The following is a 22206-nucleotide window of genomic DNA, read 5'->3' as shown; positions in this document are numbered from 1 at the left end:
CATATTGTTACATAAGCTGCAACTTAAAATCTGTGCTGAAGTCTTATGAACCAGCAAGATATTATTTATGTATATGACATAGCTGCATATGCATAGCTGCATACAGGACTGTGCTTAACTTCTTTAACATGGTAGAATATGAACTATTGATTGTGATGTATTGAAAACAATGTTAAAATCATAAACTATCACTTTAAATTCTCAGGAGGTTTCCTGGTCCTGCTTGCAGGCTAGGGGACTCTGTAGGGAAGTTTATGAACCAGGGCTTCAGCAGTCAGTCTGCAAAGAGCCAGCCTAGAGCAAGGTGGGGTGAGTTGTGCCTTTCTGCTTTACAGAATAGATTCGAGTTGTGTGTGTTAGGTGTCTGGATTAAAAAATGAATTCAGTATTTGTGAAAGATGCCAGAATGGGACAGCTCTGAAAACTGTAGTTTTAGTCACAAAACAGGGAGAAGATGGGCAGCAGAGAGCAATCTTTACCAAACCGTTACATCAAAATGAGGGAATCTGGAATAGGGAAGTTATATTACCTGTGTATCTGGCTTGAGAATACTATATCCAGTATTTATGTCCACACTTCAAGAAGGATGTTGAAATATTGTAGAAGTTTCAGAGAAGAGCCACAAGAATGATTAAAGGATTTGAAAACATATCTTATCGTGAAGGAACTAAGGAGCTCAATTTGTTTAGTTCAACAAAAAAATGGTTGAAGGGTAACTTGATCAAAGCCTAGAAGTACTTACAGGGGGATCAGAAATTTGATAATAGAGGACTCTTCAATGTCTGGAAGTTGAGGCTAGACAAATTAACCCTAGAAATAAGGTGCAATTTTTAACAGTGATGTTGATTAAGCATTGGAACAATTTATCAAGGACTGAGATGGATTATGCATCACAGGACATTTTAAAATCAATATTGGATGTTTTTCTAAAAGCCATTCTCTAGTTTACAGCAACTATTGGACTTGAAGCAGGAATTAATTCAAGGAAGTCTGGTGACCTGTGTTATATAGGATGTTAGACTAAACAATCACAATGGTCCCTTCTAGCCTTATAGTCTATACATCTGTGAAAATGCTAGCTGTGACCTGGAGGGTATTCCCACAGGATGGAAGGATAATCAGCATGCTAATTCTATCTTTGGCTTCTCTGCTGAACCTGCCAAAAAGTTGCCAATTAGTGCAAACTGTGACAGTGATTTTTGTAAAGTGAACATCTATCTACTAGGTAATGAGACAACTAACTCATTTCTCAGAGACACCTGCACAGCCATCAGATGAGGTAGTAGAAATGTTGTACAGACTGACTATCCCCCAAATATTCAATTGTCTATGGACTTCATTGGAAGGTTTTCACATAGGAAGGTCATGTGCAGAACACTCAACCCTTACTTTTTCAGATACCAGGCAGTTTGTCCATTGAACCTTTTTAACAAGTGGCAGTATCCCATATCTACACCAATACCACTGACATGCTAATATCCAATGCTTCTGTATGGAGAATTGTTTCATATTTCTTCAGTAAGATAACAAAGTGCCACAAAACAATTTTCATTCTAGAACAGTCCCACTGACTGTATACAACGTTGGGCTGTATATTTAAAGATATTATGGAATAGTCCCACGTAAAATGACAACGAGCCATAGTCCATCCAGCAGAAAACAGCTGAAGTAATTCAGGCATATTTAAGAGATAAGGGCAGGGTTTGCCTTGTTTAGCATGTATTTGAGGGCAGAATTACATGCACCTGTCATTTCAGAATTGAAAATACAAAAGTTAGATTTTTCTTCCTCAGTTTATGTTCAGCAAGTTATTTACCAGATGTATGTTACTCAGCATTTTCTTTAGCTCTGACAGATTGATTAACTATGTTTACAGATGTAAATGCATCATATCTACCGTCTTGTTATGCAGAAAATTTGAATTGAGCAAGACTACCAGTTTGAAGAGCACCAGATGTAAAGTTGTCATTTTAAAGCACATCTTAGGTTGATAGCATTTCCTGAGTCTAAAAATGAAGGATAACTTAGGCCACACACTAAACAACTGCCCTACTTGCTGGACTGGATATTTTATGTGTTATGTAGATTTTTGACAATAGTTCATATTTAATTATTAAGATTGCAGTAGCATTCAAAGTGCACTAGAAACTTTCCAAACACAAGTGAAGACATAGTGAAGAAGAAGGCCATATTCTGTGTTCCATTTCTGTCCCGCTCACATTACCCTGATGGTAGTAAATGGGCTATATACCTGAGGGGACCAGCCCTGGGAGAAATTCCACAGGTAGTGCAGAACTGCAGGAATGGCTCTACACCACTCTCCATCACAGCATACCAAGAGTAGGGTAAGGAAGGTGGGGGCTGATCCAAGAGCATGCTGCACTTTGGCTCTTAACTACTGAAACAGCCACTGGGGTACATCACAGACAAGTACAAGTTAGAATTGTTCTGAGTGCATACACCAGAGAATGGGCTAAGAATACAGTGAAGTGCAATGATGGCTTAATGACACATTTCTCCCACTAAATCTATTCCTGAACCAAGTAGAGTTTGGGATTAATAGACTCTAGCCGACAACAGTCAGTCTAAAAATAGGGAATACCATAATTCATAATTAAGTGGGTCAGAGTCACTCATGGGTTCCACAGGCAACAGGCAGAGAGAACCAGGGTCAGGACACTTGATGGCAAAAAATTAGTCTGGAGGGAAGCATCAGTAGTGCAAGGCTCCTGCAACCCCGGCTCCAGTAAGTTGCAGTTTTGGATGTTTGTTCCTCCTGAAATTGGAGTGTATTTGATCTATGGAACATTACAATATACACATGATCAATTCCCATTGAAACCAATGAAAGTTCTGCAGGCAAATTTTGCCCTGCTATGTGTGCTTTTAGATTGTTGTGGTTCTTTTACTCAGGAGATTTGTAATAGATACCTTCATGTATCTTCAGAGCTAGTTTGGATCTAGCCTAGGTTGGTAACAGCTTGCAGCTTGCTTCTGTTATGACAGCTTTTGGTGGTCTATGTAAAATGAGTTAGTCATCTCAGTCCAGTTCTTAGTAGATATCTAAGACTCACTGACTTTTCACCTCCAGCAATTATCCCTCCAGTACAAGATTTGTAGATACAACAGAAGCAGTGGCAGAGTGAATTGTAATCATTCTGTGAATAAACTGAAGACATCAGTCCAAGGGCTATCAATCTTTTATGAGTACTTTCAGTAAATTCATTTTAGTAAGCCAACAACCAAAACAACCCCAATGACAAGTATTTCTGCTGAAAGTGGAGCAGTGTGTTCTGCACGTGGATAAAATTTTCAGTTCTTTAAAAGGATAAAAAGTTCATTTATCTGTTAAGACAGTTTGTTTAAATTAGCTAATATGACAAACAGAGGCAAAACCAGTGTTGTGTGAGAAGTACAACATATGTTGTTTCCTAGCTGCGGAATCCATCTGCATGAAGCATAAATTCAATAAACAGCTCAACTTGAAAATTCTGCCCAAAGAAAATTCTGAGACAAAGAGCCAATGAGTTTGATGTACTCAGAAACATGTGAAAAGGTGACAAATTTCTTAATGAGACAGTGTGATGGGAGACTGTCTTCCTACACCATGTCTCCTAATGGTCAGAGCACTGGTTAGTCATATCACTTTTGTGGGTTCAAGTCCAGGGGTTGGCGGTAGGAGAATCCAGGCCTTCCTGTTCCTCCAGGTTTCATCCAGGGCCCTAGGGCATGCAGTTCAGGTGTGCAACCTGGACCAGGGTATCACCCAGATTAATCTCTGGGTTACAGCCCACAACTTGTCCTCCCAGGAGGAGAGTCAGGAGGTTCCCTTCTCATGAGGAGATACTCAGCTGTCTCTTTTGCCATGCTTGTGGTTCTGAGTTGAGGTCTGCTTCTGGAGGTGTGAGTCTCCCACTGGATTCCTGCAGGACCTACCAATGCAGGTCTGCTCCCCTGGACTGACTGCCCTAACTGGGTTGTGCATACCCAGCAGGCACGGCTGGGCAGAGACTCTTGTGACCAGAACTGCTCCTTGTTCCTCTGTCCCCCAGTGTAGGTTTGGTATATCCCCTAGTTACAAGAATAGCTGTTCCAAGAGCAGAGGGACAATGAAGGGCAATCCAGGTAGCAGGACTTAGGAAAAAAGGGCTTGATGAATGAATATAAGGATTATAGTGATGGGAAGAGGACAAGAGCAAGAATTCTATATTATACATTTAGGACCAGACTCTACCACCATGCCCCTTGTGGAGCAAGCCCCACTGACTTTTTAATAAGACTACTTACAGTTCAACTCAATGTGAGAAAGGGTGGGAAAATCTGGCCCTTAAACAGGCTTTTTGTTCCTCTGTCATTCAGAGGAATGACAGAGGCACCTACCTCATATGAGGGAGAAGAAGGAAACATAGCTCATTTGAATCAGATATAATCACAAGAAGTTTGGGAAGGCATACTTCTTGTATCTATTAATATGATTTATGTTTGTAACCTCAGTCATAATCCTGGTGAAAACAGAACTAGAGAAAAGCCTCAGGATCAGGAAGTTATTTCTGGTTTAGAGTGTGTACCCAGTTAAGGATTAGACAGACATCCAAAATTAATGAAAAATTCAATTTAGAGGACAGTATCAATACATTCAGCAGTGTATTCTTCAGCGGTGAACAATAGAACCTCTCATGGGGTACATGGGCTGTGTAATCTGAAGATGAAATCTCCTTGGCTAACAGTTCTGATGGCGGTGTCAGTCACATAAGAGAAGAGGTACAATTGCAAGACCATTATATACTTACTTGATATCTCAGTGATAGTGCTGTTTATGGAGCTCCCTCCAGTTGAACTGCACTTTTTACTGTCTTTGAATTGTTTCCGTTGCCTGGCCCATCGGTCTATTGCTTCTTCCTGGGAGCTGTCACTGGCTCTTGTATCTTTTAACACTGGTTCACCGGGTAGTTCTATGGTCTTATTCACTTCTGACTTCAAATCTAAATTAAGATCAGATTTTATCTGAGAGCTAGATATGTGAGATATGACAGTTCTTTTACAAAATGTTCCGTCAATTATACCTTTTAAAAATTGAGCTTTTCCTCATTATAAATGATGAAATAATGTATATAACAATAGTCTATTTGCAAATATATGAGAGACATAAAATAAAAATAGCAAATAGCATTTTAAATAGTCATGGGCCACATTTAACAAAAGATATCCAAGGTGTATATGAAAAAAAAAAATGTGTGTGTGTAATTGTCATGCTTGTATAAATAAAGCAGATTGTGCACGCAGATAGCCAGTTAAATACCTACATAGCCATCTGCCTGGATAATCCCTCAATTTGCAAACACAAGCATGTTAATTGCATGTGTAAAGGGATCTCTGCATTTATGTGTATGCGTAAAGCGTGTCTCAGGTGCCCTTATTTAAAAATTTGGCCTTAAAAATATAACTAGAAGAAAAAGCATTTAAGAAAGATGATACAAAACTCAAATTAGAATACTTCCAAATTAATTTATTTCTAAGCAAATTATAAATGTAGTAATACTACTTTATTGCTATTTCAGACATTAAAAACAAATCTAGAAATAAAGACCCTGAGTAGATTCATTTCCATAAGTGCAAGGGGTGCTAGCTGCATCCATTTACACCTGGGAGGACAAAGATGTCTGAGCAGAGAGGGCAGGTAGGACTACCAGGAGAGGGTAGCACTAGGGAGACTTAATCTAGCTGTAACTCCACTGGAGATGAGCTGAATGAGTGCCTCTTCCAAGCATCATTGTCCCAACAGCCTCTTTACATGCTTCTAAATCCCTGAATGATCAAGGTTTATGCCACTGTGCCTCTATTCCAGACAGACATTCTTCTGCTGAGTGGCAGGAAACTAAATTCTACTAGGGTAGCTTGTTTAGTGGCAAATGATGGGAATATTTTTGATATAATTTAATGTTTGAAAAAACTTTTCCTCCATACATTTTATATCCTTAAAATGATAATTTAGTTTCAATAACATTCTGAAAACAACTATTCAAATTAAGGAAGCTTTTTTCTGTGTGGCATACTTTAAAGATAACATATTATCTGGAACGCTGACGCTAGATATATTTATTAGAGCTATCATTTCATTTCAACATTTTAAATTGAAATGGGATGATTTGACATTCCTGAACTGAACTGGTTTGGTTTGTTGAACCAAATCAAAATGTTTAGTGTTGGATCGATTCAATATTAAACTACGTCTGCCTGAGCCATTGTGGTACGTCATGTCAGCTGTACTTCATGTGCTTCACACTCCCATTCTCTTCTCTGAGTTGGTCTCCCTGGCCAGACTATATGTTCCATGATGAATTGAAATCACTGATATCCCATGATGCATTGTTGCAGCTCATTCAGAGGAAAGACTACATTGCATCATATGATCTCCAACCTGAGATCCCACCCCAAAAGGAGAATAGGGGCATGAGTTACCATGGCAGTTGAGGCAGGCAGACACAGATTAATGTTGAATTGACCCAAAATGAAATGTGTTGATATGGTTTGACAAAACAAAATTTTTTGATTTGAATAATCTGATCTGAAACTAAATATTTTCTTTCAATTTTTCGAACGGAATTTTTTTTTTTTGAAGGGGAAGGTTGGGAGGCACAAAATGTCATTTTCCTACAGAAAATTTTGATTTTGCAGAAACTATAATTTCCACTGAAATTTTTTTGATGGAACATTCATAAGCAGCTTTAATATTTATGTTATAAAAATTGATACAACTTGGTTTTCATGTACAGTATGGATGCTGAAAGATTAAATATTAATATTAAACAAACAAACAAGGATATTTCCCCATAATCAGACCTTGTTCTACCTAGCCATTGTTTCACATGCTACTCTTCATTAGTGCTTATTACAACATTGGATGGTGGTATCTTTTCTATGTCATGGAGGTACAACAACACTAGATTATGGTGTTGGGGGGCTGTTTTTTTTTTTTAAACTTTGGAAGGCCACCGTGGGTTTAAGGACAAATATAGTAATTCACTTATTCAGAGTTTTGCCAGGAAACATGGGAACTGCTGCTTTGTTTCAATGGTGATCTGTAAATAAAATCCTGCTGCTACCAGGAAAAGTAAATATAACTAGAGGAAACATATTACTGGAATTTTAAATGGCCTAGACTTTTTTTTCTCCTCCCTCTTTTCTAATTTTTTTCATTGAAACTGCCGTATGTGTCCCTTTCAAGTACCATTCTGTTGTGGGTATGGCAGGCGACATACTGCCTCTCTATCTGCAGACTGTTCAATGAAATGGCTGCACTTGGCCAGTTGCCGGATGGAGCAGGATGTTGCCATATCCTAAAACGATTAAGTGCCTGATTTTGTGACCCTTATTTATGCTATATAGTATCTTATTCCACAGTAAAATCAATGGGAGCACTTGCAGATTAGCATACTATTTCTCGTAAACGTATGTGGTAGAATCAGGATCTTAAGAATTATTTTGGATTCAAAGAAGAAAGAAAAGGTCATGCTTTTCAGGCTATTCAAAAGGACTTCTAACAATCAACTGTGTGGCTCTGAGGCAATTTTGCCTGTGTTTCTGGGGCATTGTTTCAAACAAATTCAGGGGAGGGCAAAGTTGTGTCAGCATATAGAACATTACATTGTATCCTTCAAAGTTGGGAGACTGGGTTGGAGGGTTGTGGAAGACATACTGGAACACATAAGCCTATGAAAAGTCAAGCTCCCTGATTTACGCTTGTCACCAAACAATCGCTTGGCCCCCTCCCTTGTTTTGGTCTGTAATGGAATGTTAATTTTATATAGGGCACTATTTTCAAGAGTGCATTGCACTGACCTAACTCTGCTCCCATTGAAGTTAATGGTAAAACTCTCATTGGCCTTCCTTTGGTCCCATTAACATCAATGAGAGTTTTACCATTAACTTCAATGGGCACAGAGTTAGACCAATGCTGAGAATTTGAAAATCTAATTTTAAGTGTGTAAAGTTATATATATCTAGAAAAATTTAAAACAGAATTAAGGAGGGACCACAGTAACCACATTGGAAGTTATAAAATTAAACAAAAATAAATGTCAGCTGAATTTCCTAAGGATAATCTATATATAGTTGGCAACAACTCAAAACTGTTAAGGAAAGGGACTAGACAACTCACTCTTTTACATTGCTATGTTTAAATTGTTTAATTGTTACCTAGGTATTCTTATGGGATGTATGGATGGTAGAAAGGAAGATAAATAGGAAATTTCAGAACAGATGCAGCATCTTGTTTAAAAAAATATTTCTCTGTACCCCATTTTCTCAGATAGGTAGAGAGAGGCAGAAGGGAAGTCAAATGATTTGATTAAGGTCATCTAATGTGCTGAAGGCTCAGCCAAGATTAGAACCAGGATGTGCCTGGCTTTCAGTCTTTTGCTGAGGTCACTAGACCACATGCATTCTTAAACATACTTACATGGTTTCTAAATACCGTACAGAGCTCTGAGGACATGTCTTATGGCACCTATATTAATCCTGCTCTGGTATTTGGTATTTACTCACTAGGAGGATCACACTGGTACACTGTTTTGTTAGGATATGTCAAACTCTGTGTAGCAAAGCTGTTCTAAAGGGTTCTTTTTTTAAATAAACTACTGGCCTACCCGATTCTACAGAGAAGGGAGTGGTGAACAGAGAACAATCAAATAACTAAACATACCGCCAGGGAGATGACGGAATGGGATTAAGAAGCAGGATGACCCTTGTATATTAATAATTCACCTCTGTTTTTTCCAAGCTATCAGTCAGCAAAACACGAAGGGCTTAGCATATGCAGCATATGCAAAAGTATTAATAATGCAGAAAATTCTGGAATGCCTACCTTTTTGACTAATCTGCTTTCTTGGTGACACTGGTGTGTCTGTGTTCTGGCAGCAATCCTTTGTCTCACATTTTTCCTCCGTTTCTTCAGAGCTGGATTTAACTAACTGCTCTATCTGACATGCTACAGGCTCTGTTCTTAAAAGATCAGATAATTGGTTTGTTATCTCTTGTTTACTGCAAAGGTTTTCTTTTGTTTCTTTGGTAAATGTACCCTCAGTGAAAACTTGCTTATCTTCAGGATGCATTGAGGAGCTGGACATTGAAGTAATATGTATGGAATCATCATGGAAATTGGCTTCATCAGGAATATTCCTGGATATGTCCCGAATCTCAGAAAAGCTCTGTAATTCATTATCTATATCTGACTCCTCAGCATCCAACAAAGGGGACATAAATGATTTTTCTCGTATGCTGCAGGGTAGCTTAGGCTCATTTTTTATCCCAGAGCCATAGGAATCAGCTATCCCCTTACTGTCGTCTTGAATGATAAGTCTTCGTTCTCGCTCTCCAGTTATTACAGTCATCACCGATCCTTTCTGTTTCTTTATTGTCACCCCAGGCTCTGTAGTAGCTGGATGAACATACTTTCTTGGCTGTAAAGTTGAATGTTGGCTGTGGACACAGTCTATGGCTACTGTATTAGCCATGCTTTTGTCACTAACATGGTCATTTGAAGGACTTCTGGAAGGAGAAGGGACTTGAAATATCAGGGCTTTATTCTGTACTTCAACATGGCCTTGTACAGCAAAGTGATGATCACTCTCTAGTGTCTCCTCATCAAAACCACTTTCTGTAAACTCAGTGTGTTCATCACATACAGCAAGGTTCTGCAGAGGCTCTGAGTATCTATGCTCCAGTTTCTGTTCTACACTTGAATTGATGCTGGAATGAAATGTTTCCACTAATGTCTCTTTTATTTCTTTACAGTCCCCTATATAGTCTTCATAGTGAGTCAAGAAGAAAGCATCATCTATACTTCCTTCTGGCTCAGAATGGTAAATGGTCATGTCATGATTGTAGGAGGTGAAGGCATATTGATAAGATTTGAGAGCTCTCAGACTGCTGAATGATGTGAAGCTGGAACACTTATAAAGTTCTGTACAGCTGGTATGAATCTGAGTATTCTTGCTGTAAACATCTACTGCTTTGGCCTGCTTGGGTAGTACTTTTAAGGATAAAGATGGCAATGAATAAAAGCCAGAATCCCTTCTGTGGTGAACTGGTGATAATACATCAATGGTGGCATCTGGAAAAGACTTTCTTCTAACTTCTTTTGTCTCGAGGTGTGATGCTAACATAGTATTCCTTATGTCAATGAGACTGTTGTTTCTTATTTGCCCTGCTTCACTGGTCTCGTCAATAGGTTCCTTACCAAAGCTTTTTTCACTTGAACCATTAGTATCTAAATGACAACTCCCATTATAAGTAAATTCTGAGAAAATTATCTTGTCTTTACAGAAATCTTCCTTTTCGCTGGCAAGATCTTCAGTCCCAGGTTCCTTCTGTTTACAGATATGATTTCCTTCCTCCCAAGCTGGTAAGACTGCAGGCAAGGTGTCAGGCTCTTTTCTATCACTAATTGGGTGTAAGGATGCAACCTGTGTAGTGGTATCTAAACATATTTCTTTGCTGTCAGAAAACTCTTCAGGTGGAGGAAGAAGTAGATACCAGTCTGGACATGTATAGTTTGTAAACGACTCTTCCTTTTCATGAAGGCTAAAATCTGACTCATAATCAGTGCTGCGAGATACCTCTGTTACAGAATAGTCTGTATCATTGGAATAAATGTTTCCATATTTCCTGCTGCAAGTTTTGCCACGTGGCTGTGTGTGTTCCCCTGGTTCTATATGAATTATTGGATCCTGCTTTCTATTGTTGTATTTCACTTTAATTTCCTTTCCTACAATGCTTACTTTCAGTGAGGTGTTCTTGTTGCTGGCAATTTGTATTTTGTGTTTAGAAGATGCCTTGTAATTCTCATTGTCATCTATAGAATGGTCAGTTGATGGATCCTGACACTTATGGCACATAGAGTAGTGGCTTTTCTGATATTTCTTGTCACGATAGCACTTTCTGTTCTTTGGACATTTCCTTTTCTCAATTACAAAGCTTGTTCCAGAATCAAATAAGCCCGTCTTAATTTCTACATTCATATTAAAATCACCACATTTTAATTCTGCAGTAATTACTTCACTAGCCAAATCAAAGGGCGCTGCAGAGCTTGGGTTGTGCTTCAGTGTAATTTTTCCTGTTGATAAGACTTCTGATTCACTGAAGGTTACCACTGCTAGGACCTCTTCCTGCTGATGAGAGAATGCTGGTGGAGGGCAATCTTTTTCCTTCCCTCCTTCTTTTTCACTGTCATCTGTATTTTCTTGTTCTTTATCTTCACATGCACCCGAGTTATTCTGTTGCCCAGCCATTGGTGTACAAGAGTGATCTTTCCTGTTTTCTTCGGACCTCTCCATGTCCATTAGGTCCTCATCTGCTTTATTTTTAAGGCCTTTTACATTTTGCTGGCATTTACAAATGGCTGGCAAATGTTCATCTAAATTGGAAAAAAGGAAGAAAGGCTTTTGCAATGGTTTATGCAAGCAGCATCTTGAAATGTATTATAAGGCTTTACAGTGTTTTTCATATTCAATGTTTATGTCACTGATGGACTATACTTTAGAAATACTGTATATACCATAAGAACTGACCTATTTTTCTTCTTCTTATTATCGATTGACTACACATTTTATTTAACTGTTAATTGTTTTATAATATAAAGCCAAGTAAACAGTGTATCTCACACTAAGAATCAGCCTACCCACATGAAATTAGTAAGAACCATACAATTTTGTCTTTAAAATGCTCACTCATGAGATTTTACACAGTACAAATGTACTATGCTATAACATGTTCATTTAGAAAGATCTACTTTTCTTTCTCTCTCCCCCTGGGATATTTGTTCCTCTTCTCAGCACACACTGGAATAATCAATATCCTATTGCATGGTTGCAATTCTGGGTACATTACATGGGAGTTGTACTTATTATAATCCTTTTACAGATGAGCAAACAAGGGGATTAATTAATTTAGTCAAGGTCACACAGCAAGTCAGTAGCAAAGTACCCAGGCATTATAATGTTCTAACTATTAGACAATACTGTTTCCCAATGGGAGTTGTACTGTGCAAGATTTCATGTGTAAATTACATGAAAATCTGTCTTGTTTGAGCCCTTTTCTAATAGATTTTAAATAGCAAGGACAATAGATTATAATAACATCTACTTAACCAGGATTAGTTCAGCTATTATACTTCATTAATTTTCAGAAATATATTGTTCTCATTTTTGTCCATACTATAATTTTTACACACAATAAGTCTGAAATAAATTTGGGACATTTAAACACCACCACCTATGCCTGCACTTTCCCAGAAAGAGACAGGTTAGCAACACAACAAGAAATCAAGTCTCAGGAAGCAATCACCTCTGTTTATAATTATTTAATATGGATGTCTTGGCATTAGCAGAAAACTAATAGCCCAAACAGGAAATAGTTTTAGGGAACTAAGATGTACTGATATCTGTCTTTAATCTTGTTTTAATTATGTTGCTATAACTCAAGTATTTCTAGAAAATGTCTGGAAAATGACCAGCTGAGACGCTTGTGCTATACATTCAAACTAACCATTTCATGAACTTACATTCTCTGACATCTGAGCTTTTTCGGCCCTTGCAGCTTTTTCTTCTCTTTCTGCTCATTTTTGAAACCTGAGGACATCCAGAGTTTTACTCTCCTTGGTGGGAAAAAATAAAAATAAAAACCACTGAATCATTAAAATTATTCCCTATTCAACTGCAAGGTTGCTTTCTGTTCTCTAACTTGGCATGTTTTCCTGAGTCCATAAGCCCACTGACTGGAATTCTGAATTGGAAATAGGAGCTTGAGCATCTGGCTGTTTCATTTGGTCATTCAGGGCCAGATTTTCAAATCTATTTAGATATTAGGGTGACCAGATGTCCCAATTTTAGGTTCTTTTTCTTATATAGGCTCCTATTATCCCCCACCCCCATCCCTATTTTTCACACTTGCTTTCTGGTCACCCTATTAGATGTTAAGGATGCAGATAGGGCCTAGTCAGATTTTCAAAGGCAAAGTCACAATCTGATACCTGGTTCCTTCCTCGTTTTAGGATGGATGGTGGAAATAACTCTTACCAGCCTCATACCTGGTGCAGCTTACTTCCTCATCAGTGTTGGGGGTGCAGTAGAGGTGGGAGGGCTGAGCCAAAGCTCCACCCTTGCCCTTTTGAATTGGAGTGGGTGTAGCAACCCCAAGGAGGCTGCTTTCCCACAAAGGCTGCTACCCACAATGTGGGTAGTCCAAGCAAAGGGAACAAGAGAACAACTTACATCACCGTGTACGTATGCAGTGTACTTATAACCCTTTTTGGACTCGCACAGGAAAATGATAAAAGAAAAAAACACCCTATCACCTATGGGTGAACACTTTTCACAAAGAGATCATTCCATATATGACCTATTAATCCTCATCTTCAAAGGAAATTTGCACAACACTTTCAAAAGATGAGTCTGTGAGCTCTGCTAGACACTAAAAAATCATAAACTGAACAGACACACTGGATTTATGGCTTATTAAAACAATCTGTAATCCCCTTTTAGTTCTATAACTGCAGAGGTGTTAACAAGCCACTTTACCTTGAATGACCCTTTAAAATATGTGCTAACTACTCCTTGCATTGTGCTCTACTTTTCCCAGACCAGCATGGCTCCCAACGCTGTAAGCTAATCCCCTCGGGGAGGTGGAGTACGTGCAGCGTTGGGAAAGCTCTCTCCCAGCGATGGCGCTGCGACCACACTCGCACTTCAAAGCGCTGCCATGGCAGCGCTCCCGCAGCAGCGCTTTGGAGTTTCGAGTGTAGGCAAGCCCTAACAGAAGTTGGTCTAATAAAAGATATTACCTCACCCACCTTGTCTCTCTGATCACCTTGTCTAGTCACATAAGACAGCACACAACTGAGCCACCAACAAATTAAAAACCCTTGTGAGAAGCAGTACCCATCTTCCCACAGAAACATCTCCTGCAGCCTTCAAAGCATACTCTGTGTTTTGTAAAGTGCTGTGCACATCAGGAGTGCCCTATAAATAAACAATAAATGCATTCATCAACAATTAAAATCCTATGTGATTTGAGTATGGCCTTGTAAATTGCCAGTGTGGTTGTTGGTGCTTACACTGCCTGGTGGCCACTGTTTAGTGATGAGGTTTGTAGGAAGGCTTAGAAAACATATTGGTTAAAAACTTGAGATTGTTAGCGCAAGTATTGACATTAGCACTGGAATACAATATTTTATGATGCAAGCTGAGTTTTAGAAAGCAGTTGTGCAGTGAATATATTGCTTTCTGATGGGGCATTTCAGCCATATCATTTGTTTGATGTGCTATTTAAAGAGTACTTTTTTTTTTAAATGAACATTTTACCAGACCAGGATATGATGCTCTGTAGTTCAAACAAAACAAAACAAAAGGTTGAATACGAGCTGTGTGCACATATATAGAAATATCTCCTCTCCTGATGTAAAACTTGCTAAATGTAAGATTTGATTTCAAGTTAAGGCTAGTCTGGCGTGTCAAACAAAAAAGAGTGCTGCTCACAATTCCTCGGGGTGAAGCCCCATTACAAAGTAGAAGTTTCATTTGCGAGGTCCTTTCAGAGTTTTTTGGGTTTTTTTTTTTTTGTTTGTTTTTTTTGGGGGGGAGAATTTTCTAAATCGTTTCCTACAGGAAGTGTCACTGTCTGAGTGTATTATGCTCTGAGTGTATAAGCTTAATTCAACAAATATCACTACTAGGGAGGAAGTGTGGCCAAGTGGATGGTGCACTAAACAGGCACTCTATTCTGAGCTATTTTTCAAGCTTCATCATGCAATATGGTATCAACCAGCAAAGATTGCCATGGCTTGGCCTAATGGCAACTCTAATTCCTTCTTGATGAAGCTAGAGATTTTGGCTTGTGGTTTAAGGCTAGGGTCCTGCTCTGGATGGCCCAGATGGTTAAAATTGTCTTGGTGGCTTCTTTCCCTGACAGGGAAAGCTAAATCATTGTGTGATTTAGTCAGGGTGATTGGTTACAGCTACCCCGTTGTGATAAAGACTTCGCTTGTTTATCATTTTACATTTGTGCATTGTTATTTATTAAAGTTGTGGACTCTTTGTCTCTGTTCGATTCCTGGGGGTCAGAAAACAATTGACAAGTAAATCCTAAAAAGCACATACATGATCCACAATAATGTTGCTATTTCTGCTACTTCTCCTGATATTATTTATGCTTCTCCCTCTATCCCCCGATTCATTGCTTCAGGTAAGAGAATAGGCAAAGGTGACTACTGGGTGTCTTTTCCTTCACAGCTTTTTCACTGTGCTTCTTCTCATGTTATTTTTTCCTTTCACTGTACCAGTGTACCTACTTGTTTTTTGTTGGTTCCACATCTTAGATTTGTAATTTTGATGAGAATTAACAGTCTTATCACCTGTAATCCTTAGTCACATGAGCAGTTTCATTGATTGCAGTAAAGATTACTTGAAGGGATAAGGATTGCAAGATAAGACCCTTAACTAGGACTCAATTCTGTACATTGCTGTGAACTTCCTGTGAGACACTGAGCATTGACAGCTTTCATCAGCTCAAATGGGAGTTAAGGGTGCTCAGCACTTTGCAGAATTGAGCCTGAGATGTACTGGCATAGAGCTCTACGTGCTAAAGTTATTCCTGATATAAGCAGCAGCACTCTGCCTGGCTCAGAATAAGTGACTAGTATTTATATCTCCTTAACTAACAGACATGAGTGAAAGATTATCCACAACCATAAAGCTAATTAAAGCTTCTGTCCATATCTTTGTTGTGAATACCATTCTAGTTCCTGTTCATAAGGGGCAATGTATTTCATTTCTTCTTACAAGCCTTGGTATTAACTCTCTTAGACCAAAGAAACAGTCTTAATAACATATATTTTTGAGATCCCACTGTTCTTTGTTAGGTATGAATTGCTGTAAGAATTTTTTTTCTTGTTTAACTGGTAGTAGGAATTTAAATTTTAGGCTGTGGAACATAGTTAAATCTACTTTATTATGTTTTAAAACGTGAACTTCTTCAAGATAGCAATAAATATTAAAAACATGTAGTGAGGTGACATTACAATAATGGTCATTGGCTTAAAAGGAAAAAAGATAGAGGAAATTAAAGAAAAATATGGAGGAACAAAGTATAGTGTAATAATATGTAACCAGAGAAGAAACAATGAATCAGTATTAATTTTTTTATAGCAATGAAGAAAAATCCTTTGTAAAATGTTTAACATTCTTTCAGGATAAAAATTAGCTTCAAAGTAGTGTTCATTCTTTTTTGTAATTAATTACAGTTATGTTTTAGATGGCCTAGCTGTAGCCATAATACACACGACAATGTTACATTGAACAGTCCTAATCAATCCTTTAGCTAAAATGTTTCACATTCCAGACACATATAATGCTGGTGACTGCACACTAGTCAACTCTCCCAGCTACCCAAAATGTCATTGCTAAAATCACCTGCCTCTCATCCTTCCTGCCTCTACCATATGAATCTCTTACAAGGCCCTAAATCATTTCTTGTCTTCAAATTCAACATCCTTGTCTTCACATTCGAGGACCTACATAAACGTATCCCTATCTACTTCTCTTTCTCATTGCCTTACATTACCTCTCTCACTCCCTAAGCTCCTCAATATCCTCTCTCTCCTTACTGTTGTGTTCATCTCCTTTTCCAACTCGTCTTTGCTCTTTGGATCATGTTGCCAACTACGTTGGGAACAGTCAGTCACTGCTTGTTTCCCAAGTATCCTCTCTCTCTCTCCTTCTTCCTTCGAAGTCATTCTTAAAACCCACATTGTTCCTGAATACTTCCTATGTTGCTCTCCCCACCCAAAATCAGTGGATCTCTACACCCATTTTTGTTCTGTTGCATCTTGTCTGTATTCAAATTTAAACTCTTTGTGTTAGAGAGCAGATCTTTTCCTTCATCTTATAAAGTGCCAGGTACATTGATCGTACTCTACTACTAACACTGATAACTTTAAGATAACTCTAATTAGGGGCCAATCATTACATCAAGTTATGTAGGCAGAAAGATTCATATCCTTGATAGCTTTCATATTTTCTCATATGCCTCCTTCCACACTGCCTCTTATTCTAGGAATGCTCTTCCAACATCTATCTGTTCACCAAACCATCACTGTCAGCTCATTTAAATCACTCCTAAATACCTATTTCTGCAGGATGGCCTGCAAAAAGAATTTTTTTTATGTTAAATGCACAAACTCTCACACCCAAGAAAAAACACGTACTGCCAAGACATGTAGGACTTAATTAAGTAATTTTTTTTCTTATCTCTTGCCTCTACTGCTCTACAGTTTATTCCCACTTATATTGTATGCGCGCCAAAGAAGAGAAGAGACCTGGCTTTCTTTAAAATATCTTCAGTGGACTGCCTGGAACACTCACTGGTACTATAAAATCACCACAAAAGAAATGGGAGGCAAGACATATGGGTGAGACCTTTGTTCAACAAGATCCTGAAACATTTCACAAAACATGAAAATAATTTGCTCACAGAAATACAGCCTCCACTTAGACAGAACTTGTCAACAATCTGAAGCATCCAACAACACTACGTACTGGTTCAGAACAGGCAATAAACAAGAATAGCATATCCAAATGAAAGTGTAGGTATGGGAATTATTCTCAGACTGAGGTCAGGCCAACACACCATGATTAACACTTCTATCCATATGAAATATCCCATGGGATTTTTAATAGCCAAAGATATTTGGGTCTTGGTTTTCCATCTCACCCAAAACAAGGTACCTCCCACTGCACAGTGCCTCTCAACACCATACTGAATTGCAGGAAAGAGTACTACCTACAGAATTAATAACATCACTTATGTAGCACATAGGGTTTGTCCAGAGGTCCCCCAAACAAATTACTCGAACTTAGCATGGCTAATACTGTAACAAAATGAAAATGGAGTAATCTAATATCAGACTGATAGTGTGAAACAGATTTAGATGGGCAGCTTGGAAGCTGGTCATGCCAAATTGATGGTAGCTTTCATGTAGTCCTTCACACAGAGCCAAATCCCTTCATAGTATTACGAGCTGAAAGCAGAAGTTATTTCAATGTTACAAAGAGGACTTTATTTTAACTGAGAATTAGAAGTAGTTTAAATATAGGCAACATTATATTTAAAATTATACTTGGGCTGTCACTAGGGGGCAGTGACAGGAAAGGGAAAACTTTTTTTTCCTTTTCCTTTTAAGAAAGGAAAAAGACCTAGCTTCAGCTTTCAATTGTTCATCATCTCTGACCAAGCCACTTCTGACATTTTCTGTTGTGAAAGCTAAATATATGCTCTGAGTTCCCTTTACTACTAAGCCAAGCTGACTTTTTCTTAAATTATCTTGAAACTTTGTGGGGAAAAAAAAGATTAAGAAATCATAAATAACAAGGGCACCATGTCTTGCCCATGGCAAGGTGTGGAGACCCATTTTAGCCCTGCATCACAAGACTTAGCCTTTGCATAAATTTGAAAATATACATCTCCCTTCGTTGTATAAAAGAATGAAATCAATAAAGATACCACTTCCCCTCCCCCCAAACCTTCAAACATTCCATAAACAGAGCTCCTGTTGACTTTAATGGGAGTTCTGTACATTGAAGGTTCTGGGATGGGACTACTAACATTTTCCAGTGACCAATATTAGTTCAGAAGAATGACAGATGTTCATAGTACCATTACTGTATATATGCCTTGTAACTGACTTAAAGGGCTTCTGCACTTAGCTTAATTTAAAAAAAAAAAAAGGTTATGTTAAGTTCCTTGCCTTACACCCTCCATTATATTGAATCAATTTTTTTTTGTAAAAGTTCTGTCAGTTTAATACATTTTTCGCTGCATTTCTTTTTTCTGTCTTTTGCCATTTTTGTCCCAGATCTCTTGGCACTATCCTGCTCCCAATGAAATCAATGGAAAGACTCCTAATGGCTTAAATGGGAGAGGATTAGCTCCTTTTGATGAAAATGAGTTTGTCAAAGCTCCTAGGGTATTTGTGGTACTGCACACGTGTTTTATAGTAACTTTTATACTCATTTTTGCTTGGCAGATAATCCTTGATAATAAAGCATGATTCTAGAGAGCTGCCAGGTCAGGCGATGCTTTGGCAGGGCAGAAGGATGTGAAATTATTAGTAGCTGTAGGCTAAATCTTCATCAACTTTAATAAGGGAGAGCATGATTCCTGTAACAGTGGCCTGGTCAGTCAGTCACAAATGGGGCACCCATAGCGTCAGCCAGCTCTGGCTTTGCACACCTAAAATGCTTCAGTGACAGTGAGGCTGTTCTGCAAAATGGGACACATACCTAAAACACATTGTGGCCTCCTGAATGTAGTTACTAATATTATGGGTAAAGGATTGTCTGGTTTATTTGGTTCAGTTGGTTACTCACTAAAAGCTACTGTCTATTTGATTTCCAAACCATTGGTGTCTATTGTAACCAGGCACTCAGCAAGTGTCCATTTTATTTTTCCTCCAACCATAACATGCATATTGTTAATCTTAAATCTTTTCCTGATTACACTTACAATTCACAAGTCCCACAGAAGATGACTGTGCAATGCTTGCACACTGTCAGTTACAATTTTCTTTGGATGAGAGTCAGGTTGTCGTTTACCAGAGATTATTGTGACTATTGAACACAGCAAAATAACACTATGATTCTAAGTAAAAAAAAAACAAAAAACAAAAAACCCAAACAATTTTAGATAAAATACAACAGTTAAAACTCCATCCTGGTAGCTTGTGGCACCACAGCTCCTGCAATATCCTCTAGGCTCTCATTTCCTAAGCCAGAGCAGCTCAGTTACATTGTACAGGACCTTCTGCCCATAGAGCAGCACTGATGTAAACTTCTGGGGTCACTCTCTGGAGTGTCTGTATGGGACAGAATTCAAAGGTGAGCGAGGGTGATGATCGTGATAGAAGGCAGTGGTGTTTAATATTTAAGAGGCCTGCCTGAATTGACTTTTAGTTCAGTCAAGATATGTTGAGAAAACACCTGTTTCTTGATTACATTGTTTTTATTAGGATTAATGATAGAGTGCTTGTCTTCTTATACAGGAGTGGGGAAACACTTCCTCTAAAGAGGTTAAATAGGCAGAGAAAAGAGTTGACAAGAAAATATATAACCAGTTAACTTACCATCATATATTGCTGAGTTGGTAAACTAGTAACCAACTCTGCAGTGCAACAGGCACTGCTGGTTAAGCATTGCACCTCTCCATTCTACCTGTATCAGTCCTCACAACCACCATCCGTCGCTCCTATACAGATATACTTCCTTCAAAAAAGTGCTCAGGTAGTATTATAGATGAGGGCAATATAAATAACTGGGCAGACGGACTTTGGCTTTTTATGCCTTCTGCTATGCAAAGTATTTGTATATTAGAATTAAGTCTCATATATAAAATATCAGATTAAACACCAGGAAACAAAATCTACTCAAAATATCTGATGCTATTTAGCAGACCTTCATTCACATTTAATTCACAATATTAGATTACACACTCAAATGTAATTGATTCCTTAAATTGAACCTTTTTTTCTTATTATGTAGAATTACTATAGAACTTCCCTATTTTATAAAAATACAGAAGATGTGAATATGAGCTACAATATTTATATAGCTACACAATCCATTTTGGACATTTAGGACAGTTATTTTAAAACACAAAAGATGTTTATAGACGCATTTACTGTCATATGAGCCATTTTTCTTAGCTGTTCACATTCCCCATGTGTTAACACAGAAGCTTCACAAGTTTTCTAAGATAAAGGACATGCTGAGATCTTGTTGGAGCGAAACAGGCTAACAAGTTAAAACATTTTTCCCTCTGCATTTATCCCTTTCTGTACTCTCAGTCCAGGTCAGCAATAATAGTATAACTATAGACATGTATCTTTCCAATTACTGAAGGAAAAAGACACCATTGGTGGCTAAAATAAAATAGGAAAAACAATAAACAACTCACCTGGGTAAATATTTTATCAACTGTCCATCTTTTCTGGAAAGTCTGAGTCAATACTTAGTTACATTAAAGACAAGAGAAGAGGCAGAATTGTTCAGTGTGTTGGCCTGCTCCACTTCTTTTGATTTCTATTTCTGTCCCTTAAGCACAGAATCTGATTAGTATGTCTAATTCCATGCTGCATCAGGAATGGTCTACCTTTAATCAGCCTATTAGCATCCACCTTCTTTTTCCTTCACATATTTTACAGATTGAAAGATAAGAATTAGAGATGTTTTTGTCACTATTCAAACTTTTTAAGATACTTATATAGAAACGTTTGATAGTTATTCACCATGTTAAAATGTGCAGCTCACCAAAATTTGCAAATTGAAACTACTGACATTTTATTTTTCACAAATTTTCATCTTCACTATAATATATTGTAGTTACAAGAAATATGCTTAAGAGAAGGGTCCTGGTACACATTAAATATTTAGTTTTTGTATACAACTGTCAGTTCTGGAGCCTCAGATCATATATGCTATCTATCTATCTATTGCATGCATTATATTTCTATGTTTATAATAAGGTATTTTATACAGGATAAACATTAATAGTAATCAATGTAAAAGCGATTAAGAAATAAAAAGTATTTATGTCCTCTGAAACAGCCCTTCTGCTCTCACATTTCCATGACAAATGCTTTTCAGTTTGCTTTTGTATCAAAATGAAGTGTTTCAAACAAACTCCAAGGAGGTTTCTTTCATTTCATACATTGAGCCACAGAGATGCATCCTTATTGGGATTGAAGCAAAACCACTAAACATTATTAGTAGTTCAATAGACGGTATTATTCTCTCTCCATTAGCACTGATTCAATGCACTGTCATGGTTCTCAGGAATACTCTGCTGGTGTAAGTGCACTCTACTGAATGAGACACAAAACATTAAAATCGGTCTAATCTTCGTCAAATTCCAATTTGAGTAATTATATTCCATCTACTTTAATTCCCCATGCTAAATTTCAGTTGTGTTCATTCCTAATGTGCTGCAGTGCAGCATTTCATGCAAGAAATGGCAGCATTTCAGTTAGCTGGTCCATATATTTGCAAATAACTATTCTTAAGAAAATTACTAAATATGCGGAGCAAATATTTAAAAAAAAAATCAAAATGAAGATTCCAGCAATAACTAAGAGGCAGCAGACTACAAAGAAAGCCATGGCAA

General features: G+C 37.9%; 1 protein-coding gene across 1 annotated transcript in view; it reads right to left on the bottom strand.

The window, feature by feature from the left end:
* The window catches only part of LOC115653958, a 47601-nt gene extending 34766 nt beyond the window's left edge, over window positions 1–12835 (bottom strand). The window contains exons 1-3 of the mRNA XM_030567789.1: window positions 12560–12835; window positions 8864–11413; window positions 4791–4982 (exon numbers count right to left, since the gene is read on the bottom strand). Coding sequence (XP_030423649.1) covers window positions 4791–4982; window positions 8864–11413; window positions 12560–12617 — 2800 coding nt within the window. The 5' untranslated portion in view covers window positions 12618–12835. The remainder of the gene's footprint in view (window positions 1–4790; window positions 4983–8863; window positions 11414–12559) is intronic.
* Between the last annotated feature and the right edge of the window lie 9371 nt (window positions 12836–22206).

This window comes from Gopherus evgoodei, chromosome 6 (genome assembly GCF_007399415.2).
Source record: "Gopherus evgoodei ecotype Sinaloan lineage chromosome 6, rGopEvg1_v1.p, whole genome shotgun sequence".
Taxonomy (NCBI): domain Eukaryota; kingdom Metazoa; phylum Chordata; order Testudines; family Testudinidae; genus Gopherus; species Gopherus evgoodei.
The sequence above is the reverse complement of the archived record's forward strand: the minus strand, read 5'-3'. Positions and strand labels throughout refer to the sequence as shown.